The sequence below is a fragment of the Dermacentor albipictus genome, chromosome 7 (assembly GCF_038994185.2).
Source record: "Dermacentor albipictus isolate Rhodes 1998 colony chromosome 7, USDA_Dalb.pri_finalv2, whole genome shotgun sequence".
Lineage (NCBI taxonomy): Eukaryota > Metazoa > Arthropoda > Arachnida > Ixodida > Ixodidae > Dermacentor > Dermacentor albipictus.
Window position 1 is genome coordinate 58,191,474 of NC_091827.1, and position 11,026 is coordinate 58,202,499.

Below are 11,026 nucleotides of genomic sequence, written 5' to 3' on the forward strand. Positions count from 1 at the left end.
CAGCACGCAGATATTACGTTTTCGACGTGTGCCGAAGTAACTATAGTAAACATATTCCGACGCAGTAAATACTTGGGGCAAACAAATCGAGCCGACTGCACCAACGTTATCTTTCCGCATGCCTATTTACGGAAAATTGCGTCTCGCCACCACTTTGAAATGACCATTGTTTAGTACTCGTAATGACCTGAACTGCTTATAACACTTCAGATGAACCATAAATAGACACAAGAAAACACTTGGCGAGGCAGTTCATCGGTGGCCATGCAGTCATGCGCTACTCCTGAAGCCTTTGCTGCTACAAGTGCTTTGAACAAGATACCTTCCCAACATAGAATACAAAAAGCCAGGGTAATATAGCGCTCTCAGACTAAATATCCCATAGTCTGAAAGACGTAAACTATATAATGAAAACAAAAGAAAACCATTGGGCTTCACCAAAAGCCAATGCAGGATCCTGAACGGTATCGCTGCTGTTAAGGCCGAGGTAGGTCTCGCCGAACTTCAGACAAGTGCGAACCCTGTGCTGCAATAAATCAGAGCGCGCTTCTACAAAAGGCTAAGCTCGGCAGTTCGAGAATAATGCTTAAATACAAAGCGAGGTTACGCACACGAATTCAGTTGCATCCAAGCAAGGGCCTCAGCTTGGCTACCAAGGGCGCTGGCGGAAACAAAAGAGGAAGTTCGAAACAAAGGCAAAACAAGAGAAATCAAGAAAAGCAGTACTAAACACTGACAAGACCCAACGTGAATAAAGCAAACAGTAGAAGAGCGTAAGTCTGTCAGCAACCATTTCGTGCGCAGTGTCTCACTTTACAGTTCCCGCCTCTCGCAAACGGCTCTACACGAGGAGGTACTCGCACGTCAATCGAGTCTCCGTCTACGCTCGTACGCGTAAGTTCTGTCGGCCGAGACAGATCAGGCGGGACAGGAAAACGCCTGCGCGAACGGATCGAAATTTTTCACCGCATTGTAGCACACCAAGGAGTACTTTTTCTTGAAGTCGTTCGTCCAGCAAGTGCAGTGGCAGAAGGTGGCAAAAAAGACTTGCGCGGGGCTATATTGGGGCAGCCCTTTCAGGCGGAGGTCCGAGGCCTCGTCTCTGAACCGCGTGTACGCCGTGTAGGCGACATCCAGCGCGGATAGATGCGGAAACGTTATCGAGTCTTCGCTGCTGTCGGCACAACACGAGGCGTTCTGGAACTCCGACGTCGTCACCGCAGAGTCCGTTGGGTTCATCGAGCCGCTCCCGTTTAAGAGGTGCGCCATAGCGTTGACAGCCCTGAAGATTCCGTCCGCGTAGAGAAACCCGAGGCCAGCGTAGAACACGGCGCTCGTGGCATCGCGGTAGTAAAACGGCGGACTAAGGGCGGCGACACCGATGGAAATCACGTTCCGCACGGGATTGTACGTGGTCAGCGTCGGCGCCTCAATCGAGAAGGCTTCCGAAGCGGCCACGTAGTACTCTCCGCCGGCCGCCTTGGCACTCCGGTTGTACATCTGCCAGCGGCTCCATTCCCACTCGCCGTAAAAGCCGCCCTCTCCCGATCGGTACGGTTCGCCGTAGTACTGCTCAAAGCCGCCCGGTCTTCCAAAGTCGTCCTCGGGCCAGATGACAGTCGACATACTTTCAACGGCTGCAGCGAGCGCTTGCCTAGTCTCGGCGCTGAGCTTGGAATACGCGCGCAGTTTCTCGACGGCGACTGACCGGATCTTGTCCAGCCGGCTGGTGATGGCGAGCCGCTCGCTCGTCGACAGCATTGCTTTGTTGATGGACGCAAGAAGGGCGTTGTAGGTCGTGTCCACCTCGTGGAAGCAAAGAAGTCGCCTAAAGTACGCACCTTCCGGAATACTGCCCATAGAGACAAGCAGCCTAGTGTTTACCATGGCGCCAACGGATTGCACGAACCACCAGATCGTGTGAAAGAAGATGTCTTGCGCGGTGTTCGAGGAGAAAATGGCGCGCGTGGCTTTGATGAGGCCGTCGTTCGTAGCCAAGACAAGGTCGCTGGCGGTGATGTTCGCCCCGACGCCGTACACGGATCCAAGCGCTCTTACCCAGTCGTTCGCGTTCAATTCCCTCACCAGCTTCGGCAGGGTTCTAATTTCCACGAGCCTGGGGTGGGAGTTGGGAGCGTAGAACGCGGCCGTTAGCTCACGAAAGACTTGTGCCTGTACGGCGGCGCTTCTATTCTTCAAGAAGATCGCGAAGGACTCCGACAAAGGTCTGAGCTCGAATAGCGTGTTCATGAAGAAGCCCGTGTAGATGGAATAAGCGTCTTCGTATTTGGATATCGCCTGATGGATAAAGTGCCAGAGTAGCGGCGGCGTCGACGGACTCAGGACGATTGCCCGATCTCGCTGAAGATGCGCCGAAGCCGCCGCCGGGAGCAAGCGGACACGAAACCACAGAGGCAGTGCCCAGACGACGGACAGTTCCAGGATCACCTTCAAGGCTCGGCCGTAGTCTACGATTCTCTCCGTGTCGTTTTGCGTGGGCCAGGCGAAGCTGCGTTCGCTTACGAAGGCTATCATCATCCTCATGGCGTTGTCTCCGTCGCTGGCCGTGGCCATACACTTTCGCATCATGCTGAGGGGTCTGTTGATCACGGCCTGGCGGTCGAAGTCGCTGAGGCTCAACTTTTCGATGGTCGCGATCCACTCGAGAACGACTTGCTCTCTTACGGAGCCATTGACGTGACGATAGGTGTCCGTCCAGCCGGGGCAGATGAAGCCAGCGAAATCTTCGCAAGGCGGTGGACTGCGTCCGGTGTCGATGTTGAGCGCTCGGACGTGCTCGATACAGTCCAGCGTGCTGCACAGGTCATGTTCTTCGCCGTTTACTTTGCGCACTCGGTAGAGAGCGAACACCACCAAGGTCAGAATGACCACCAAGAGCGCCGCGACCGAAAGAAGGATTCTGTTTGTCCACGGCCGGACGGCATCCTGTTTCCCAGTCTCAGGCGGCACCTCCAGCAGGTCTTCGAGCCGATGCTGCTGGCGCCGCAGCGGGTGAAAAGATGATCGAAGAGTTAGCAGATTGAAGTCAATATTTCCCCGATAAGGCAGCAATCTATGAGCAATCTATTATTTACCTGGGGACACCGAAAACCAATAATATCACTTTGCAGAGCTTAGCTGTTATCGTCTCACGCGGCGTGGAAGGGGACGTTTTATGACGCTCACGGGTAATTCAATGTAGCAATTTCATTTCGTAATGCAAACAACATTCTTATGTTTCCTCTTTTTTAAATAGATATTTCTGAAGAGATCATCTATTTCTTAGCCCTTCACGAGGTATACTAAATTGTCGTTCCTCGTTCTTAGATAGCTTTGTTAGGTCAACTCTTCTTCCTTACGCTAAACAAGTTTATCAAACATATCGTTACTATGACCTGGCCACTGCTTCAACCAGCGACATTTAGGTATTTCCGAAAAGCAGAATTTTTTGCAGCAATTATGTAAACACTTCAGGCGCATTTCTGCCATCGGCGTTGGCGTCGCTGTGATGTTCCGTATAAAGTCCACGGGGGATAAAATCGTCGCCGCGCGCCGTATGCTGTATGTGCGCGTGAAAGTGCGCGAGGGTGAGCCGGCGATCACCGCTCGATCTCGTGCACGCAGCGGCGGAACGCGGGAAGGGAGCGCGTCGCCTTTCGTCGCGCGTAAGGATTTGGGGAGACGCTAGTGAGGGGGGAGGGGGAGCGCGTTCTACTCCAGGCGGCCACCTTATCTTGAAAGCCGTCTGCGACGGGTACATAGTCCGCCCTGCGCTGTGTTTTCAAGGCGCAGTTCGCATTGATGCGAGCGGCTGCACGACGGTCAATTCGCTCGCTGCTGCTGCCGCGTTTCCTCACTGCAGCGTTTTGACAGCGAGTTTCCGCAATCGTCGAGTGATGTGTGTTCATGTTGGTTTGTGCACGCGGGACACCATGCCTGTTAATTTAGCTATGCTCGCGGACAACTTCCTGTAGCTATGAAGGGGAAGCGACGGAGGCAAAGCGCGCACAAGTGAAAGCGCTCCTAAAAAGAGTCACGCGTTTTCATGCACGTTAGTTCAGGCCGGGGAAGACAAAACAAACACCTTTTTAGCAACAGATAAAAAAATGGCTGTGGCTTAGGTAAGGTTAAGCCCAGGATGCGAAGCATACTAGCCTTTATTTTAGTTGTTGAACCACTGTTTAGCCTGGTGAACTGCTGTTGCTTGGCTATATTTGGTTCGGCTAGACGAAGAAACAACTCATGCGTTACTCTGCTTCGCCTTGGACGCCCCGCATTGGACGCGGTGAGCGTCGAGCAACGCAGCGTTCGGCGCGGCAACGAAATGTGCGCCTGAGCAAGCGACGCACGCCTGAGCCTTAGAAACAGCTCGTTTCTAAGGCAACACCGCATTCACTAGAGGCACTTTTGTACCGCTTTGAAGCATCGTACTCGTGGCTCAGTGGTAGCGTCTCCGTCTCACACTCCGGAGACCCTGGTTCGATTCCCACCCAGCCCATCTTGCAAGAGTTGAGCCAAAGCCACTTCTCCTCTGTCGTGACGTCACGGTGTCACGTGGTATTCAAGGCGACACCGCCGCGCCTGAGGAGCTGGGTTGAGCTCTCGTAATATGCTTCGCATAAAAATGGCTGTGGCCTAGCTAAGGTTAAGCCCAGGATGCGAAGCATACTAGCCTTTATTTTAACGCGACAACGTTAAGGAGCTCGTGTCGCAGAAAAGCCGGTGTCGTCGGCGTCGGCTCAGGCGTGCGTCGCTTGCTCAGGCGCACATTTCGTTGTCGCGCCGAACGCTGCGTTGCTCGACTGTCACCGCGTCCGATGCGGGGCGCGTAGTCGCTGTGCCATAGACCATTGTCTTACACCCCTTGGCGAGTCGATGGGAACGCTGTCGCGTTCCACTCTTGAAGGCGAAGCTTAAGCGTCCGCTTTGCAGCTGTTATGACGTCATATGGTAGCTACGCAGCCGTGCGCGGCGCAGCAAGGAAGAGCGTGGTTGTGCGGCTAGTATGCTTCGCATAATAATACAGAACACAACACTAAGCACAGAGGTTTACCTATTTTGCGGCTTTTTCCTTCCGCGTCTGGGGAAACGCGAAACAGCTGCCCGTAAAAGCTGCGTCGATTCAGCGTCTGTTCGGAGCAACCAAAAACATTGCCAAACGCTGCCGGACTACTTGGCGCGTTAGCACTTGTGCTGCAGCCACGTGCCCGTAGCTTTCCCTTCATAGTCACAGAAATTTGTCCGCGAGTATAGTATGTCTATGTTTACAAGTTTACACAGACGAGAAAACCGCCATCCTCGTACTTCGTGTAGTTTTCCACTACTTTGCTACCGCATTCATTGCTCCGCCTTTCGGGCGATTACTGCGGCGTTTTATTTGTATTCACGCCATGCAATCTGCTACTTGGTAGAACTATCAGAAAACGGAGCACCATCTTTTGAGTAAGTTACTGTAAGACTAACAAAGCGTGGATATGTCTCTTTACTATTCATATTATTGTACGCATTATAAGTCGCAGGCGACACGGTTATTCGGTGAAGACAAGTGAATTCATTGGTAGTAAGGTCACTACAGTGTGTGGCGGTATCGCGCCGTGCGTAGTCGTTTGAAACATAGGTCTGCACCAACGACGCGTGCGGATTATTGATGTACAGAAGCAGTAATGCGGCAAGACTGGAATCTAAAAACAAAACGATAGATACATGACCGCCGTCAACAAAATGAAACGGTTACGTGACACGGGCTCCGCTTTAGGGACACGCCTGACAGGCGCGTGCAGTCTGGGTTGTCCCAAATTCCAGTAACATCACGTGCGTGTCCACTCTCATAGATGTCCGTGCCTTTCCTGCGGCTGCCACCACAATAGAAGCAGCCCGGCACCCGAATAAAGAAGAAATCACAGCTTCGAACGTCAGCCACCTTTGCTGCAAAGGGTTGTCGTCTGCTACTGCTCCCGAGCCTGCTTTCGAAAGCCGCCGCTAGGTGGCCATCAGTTGAGCCTTCTACAGGTGGTGCACTAGACGTATAGCGCAGTGACAATCAGAGCATGGACGAATACTTTAGATCTGTTAAATCATTTTTGTTTACCTTCAAAGCGTTATTTTTATTCGTAATTTTCTCAGAGCAGCACGATCCTAGCAATTACAGGGTAAGTGGAGGTAATCCTTACCGCGTAGCTAAATTGAATTCACAATAGTTATAATAAAAAGAGAAATCAGAAGGTTGTTTGAAGCCAAAGCCACGAAATATACACGCACTGACGGAGGAGAGCGCAAAAAACAAGGGACGAAAAAGATCCACGATACGAGCGCAGATAAGTGCTCCTATAGAGTGAGTGAGTGAGTGAGTGAGTGAGTGAGTGAGTGAGTGAGTGAGTGAGTGAGTGAGTGAGTGAGTGAGTGAGTGAGTGAGTGAGTGAGTGAGTGAGTGAGTGAGTGAGTGAGTGAGTGAGTGAGTGAGTGAGTGAGTGAGTGAGTGAGTGAGTGAGTGAGTGAGTGAGTGTGAACTTTGTTATCGAGAACTTGCGATGGTCGCGAGTGCTCGCGACCATCGAGCAAACTCTGTTCACGCGTTTTCTTGCACGCGTGACACCACGCTTGGTTATTTAGTTAAGGAAATGGTTATCGCAGCACACGCTGTCCACAAGACTACGACCCCTTACTTTGTGTAACAGACAAAGACTCTGATATCGCTTTCAACGCCTCGCCTTTCGAGCTAAACTGCGACATTTGTTGCATGTACAATTGTTTTGAGACTCCTATCGCTCGACTCGCACAGGTCCCCGCTAAAAATTCGACGCTATCAAAGACACTTGAAGGATAAAGCTGCAGCCTTCTAATTATTTTGGGGAGCGGACGCAAGATTGAAATCACTTCTACAGGTGCGCTTGATATTTTTTTTTTACATGTCGAACAACCGATACATCAAGGTACTTCGCTATGCGCTTCACAGAGTGTGCTGTCAAGTTCCCTTGCAGGTAAAAAAAATACTTCTGTCATATGTATATGTCCAATTAAAATGGTTCTGGGCATCGTAACGCAGTACGTGAACTGCGACTGGACATAAACAGAGCAATTAGGAACACTTCAACTGGGAGTGCTCTGGCTCTCGAAACGTAAGGCAGGCGTAAAGACGGGAACATTTACTACGGCACAAATCGGTTGCCAGCACGCGCTTAACAGGGGCAGCGTCGTTCTCACATCGGAATATAGAACTATTGTCACGGAAAACACGACAGCAGTGGCGTGGTATCCAGTACCACAGACCGGTGGCGCCACACACGTTGGCTTGCATGTAATTGGTCCACATAAACGCACCAGCTCTGTAAGCCTTCTTGGACCAGCGCTGATATCGTGACTGCCACGCGCTGAAGTGAACCCCAGGGTGGCACGGCTCAACGTGGAACGCGGAGGCTGTGCGGAGACCGTCCTCGCTGACGCCTCCGCGGTATCTGCTGGTTCCTTCGAGGTGGACGGCACAGGTGCACTTGAGCTCCGTACCGGTTTGGCGAGAGTACCGCCGTTGTGAGGAGCTGCACGGAGCGGGTCACACTTAAGATAATATAACCAGCTTCTCTTATATATATATCATCGTCATCAGCAGCAGCAACCCATTTTTACGTCCATCGTCATCATCATCATCAGCAGCAGCAGCAGTAACCCATTTTTACGTCCACTGCAGGATTAAGGTCTCTCCCGTAGCGAACTCCAATTGCCCCTTTCTCACGTTAGCTGATTCCGACTTGCAACCGCAAATTTCCGGATTTCATCAACAGACCTAATTTTCTGTGGTCCTCGAATGCGCTTCCCTTCCCTTGGCACCCATTCTGGAACTCTAATGGACCAATTACGTGGCTGACCCAATTCCGTTTTTTTTTTTTTCGTTATGTCAACTAGAATATTGGCTATCCCCGTGGCTCTCGTTCACGCCACTCTCTTCCTGTCCTTTAACGTTGGGCCTAACATTTTCCGTCCCACATTTCTTTGCGCGGTCCTTAACTTGTTTTCGAGCTTCTTGGTCAGTCCCCAAGTTTCTGCCCCATATGCCCCACCGGTAGAATCCATTGAATGTACACCTTTCTTCTCAATGATAATGGTAAGCTTCCAGTCCGGATCTGGCAATGTCTGCCGTATGCGCTCCAACCCATTTTTATTCTTCTGTAAATTTCCTTCTCGTGAACAGGGCATGGGTGCAATCCATAACTATTGCAACCATGCCTGGCTATTGATCCTTATCTTTATCTTCTGCATATTAATATTCAACCCCGCTCAAACTCGCAAAACCGTATATATACAGTGTAATGGAACCGCGTCAGCTTACGAGCGGAAAAAAATCCAAGTGGTGTCGACACCAGCTGACATTTACGTAATTTACGCGAATGCCACCCTTCAGGAGTTGTTTCTTGTTGCTGTGTTATTCAGTGTACCCAAGTTGGCGTCAAGAAGATTCATTCAGCACATGCCCAGGAGCACATCGGTCCCCATTTTTAGACTGCGCTGTCTTCGAGATCGGCCCATTCCGTGAAAACTTGCCGAACTTTGTCATCCCCTCCATGCTTGTAAATCGTCACTAAGCAAGAACGGCCTTCCTCGAAAACATCAAGGAACGCCTCGCTTAAACCTATTCCCGCAGCTTAAGGAACCCGCGTAATACTCGTACTCTACGTCTAAAATCACCGCATTCTATTTTCCGGATGGGAAAGGGACTGTCGCGATTATAAAAACTGCACTTGGGAACAGTATGCGGATGCCACTAACTCGGGAATTTGTTCAAGTGAAGCTTTCCTTGGTGTCCTTTCCGCACCCTCATTCTCTCGCGGGATCCACGTGTGCCCTTAGTCGCCGTTATAGGGACACATCAAAAATCGTCCGTTTTCGCCCCGCTGATGTAAAGCCCTTGCACTCCGCGGTCCCCCTACCAATCGGTGCAGATAGCCCGCGTGCAATCATTGCACATCTGAAAGCTCCCCTTCTACGTGAACCCAACTTTTTTTCTCTACGCCTAAAGCTCACCACCTGGCACCGGTCCTTCGGCGAGCGGTCTTCCGTGGGTGCCTCCGGAGTGCGGTCTCCGCCCGGACGAGACAGGAGCATCGACAGTCGCGGCCATACCCGGAGTCGACTCGGCGGGTTCTTCCTTCGACGTCGTCTGCGTCGTCGACGTCGACGCAGACGACGGCGTCGCTTGACTCGGCGTCGTTTCACTGAGGTTCACGGGGCCTTCGCCCAGCCTCTGCTCGCCAGGCTGCCCGGGGACGCGATCAGTCGCAGCCGCATCAGTAGCGGAAACAGCCACGAACGGGGCCGTTTCGGGTTCCTGGTCGTCGGGCAAGTGCCGAGAGACGCGTGCCGACGTACGGCGGTGCTTCCGGCCAGCCTGGCGACGCCGCGAGATCGAGGACGGGTCTTGGGACGGCGACTCGTTAGGCTTAGGCGGAGCGACGAACGAGCTAGAACGCCTTCGGCGCAGTCGCGGCGGCTTGGCGGCCTGCTGCGCTGTTCGGGTGAGGTTGCTCGTTCGCGAAGCTTGGTCCGAGTCGCGGTCGCTGGAGTGACCGCCGCCGTCTAGCTCGAAGTCGCTGGCGGTGGCCGGCGGATGCTCGGGCCGGGAGTCAAGCTTCTTCGGACCTCTTACGCGACCTTGGCGAGAGGCCTTCATGGACATGGTCGCTGCTCGGAGTACGTCGAGTTGATCGGCGCGACGGATTCCGCTTCGCTTCCTCTTCTTAATGCACGCGGAGGGCGCGCGACGGAATGCGCTTCGCCAGAATCGCCGTCACTTCCTCTCCTTCATCAGTGATGCAGAAACGAGAACGCTGTTTAGCATTGCGAATAGCATTCTTTGCCTACTTTTAACAAGCTTTCCTCTAATTTATTTTAATAATACAATTTAGTATTTAGTACTAATAATTTAATAATTTATCTGTATTATTTAATTTATCTTATTTATAATTTATTTTATTCGAGCTTCTTTTAACAGCATGCTTGGGCTATATTTTAAGAAGCTTCAATTACCGCTAACCAACGTTACAACCTTAATTTCTCCTTAAATATTTGCCAGGAAATTGTAAATGGCGCGGCCAGTTATATGGCTCATTGCTACCCTACTAATTCTCCCTATGTAGCAAACTGGACTAACCTCCCTGCCTTCTTCCTTTCTCTCTCTCTCTCTCCTTATGATATCCGACCCGAGCGATTCAGAACACCGCTATTCAGAACCATTTACGGAAATCATACACTGTTGTACCGAATACTTAATCTTCTCCACAACCATAGTTACATCCACGAACCTATCGAACAATGTAGTTCTAAACTCAGTTGAAAGAAAATTATTAAAATGTACTTACTCTCTGAAGTTTGAGTTTTAAAAATAGTTTTTTATTGTCCTATTATCTTTGTACTTTGCGTAAGGTTATACATTATATAGGTTATAGGTCTCTCTATTCATACATTGTTGCAAATGGTTCAGTTACATTTTGTACAGGGCTTGCGTCATCTTGTACTGCTTATATGTTGCCGGATGTATTTTTTTTTCTTTTTTGTGTGTTTTTGTTCTTTTGATAGGCTACTGCTGTGGCACTATTGTGTGATTCTGTCACATAACTTGAGATGCCTGTTCGCGATGTTACTTCTTCATCTGAGCTATTTTTCATCATGTTCTAATGTAAAAGGCAATTGTTTTTTTGATTATTTTTTTCACTGCTTCTGAGCAAATGTATGGATGGACGGACCTAGTCAGGCAGAGTTTATCTGCCATTAGTCCTTTCAACACAGGCAATGTATGTCTGAATAAACTGAAACTTCGACCGTTTTGTGATTGTCTATCTATCTATCTATCTATCTATCTATCTATCTATCTATCTATCTATCTATCTATCTATCTATCTATCTATCTATCTATCTATCTATCTATCTATCTATCCATCTATCCGTCTATCCGTCTATCCGTCCGTCCATCCGTCCGTCCTCCCATGCCGACCCAGTGGCCCAACTTTGCTACCGGCTAGGGCCACTAGGTATGGGCTCA

General features: G+C 50.6%; 1 protein-coding gene across 3 annotated transcripts; it reads right to left on the reverse strand.

The window, feature by feature from the left end:
- Nucleotides 1–345: 345 nt before the first annotated feature.
- Nucleotides 346–9,747, reverse strand: LOC135912661 (endothelin-converting enzyme 2-like). 3 transcript variants are annotated; one of them, XM_065445151.2, is made up of 3 exons: nucleotides 9,016–9,747; nucleotides 7,318–7,532; nucleotides 346–2,997 (listed from the first exon to the last, which is right to left on the reverse strand). In XM_065445151.2, the coding sequence occupies exons 1-3, from the start codon at nucleotides 9,662–9,664 to the stop codon at nucleotides 919–921; spliced, it is 2,943 nt and encodes a 980-aa protein (XP_065301223.2). In that variant the 5' UTR covers nucleotides 9,665–9,747; the 3' UTR covers nucleotides 346–918. The 3 variants fall into 3 exon arrangements, with proteins under 3 accessions (XP_065301223.2, XP_065301222.2, XP_065301221.2); XM_065445150.2 differs by having other exon boundaries at nucleotides 346–2,994; nucleotides 9,013–9,746; XM_065445149.2 differs by having other exon boundaries at nucleotides 9,013–9,746.
- Between the last annotated feature and the right edge of the window lie 1,279 nt (nucleotides 9,748–11,026).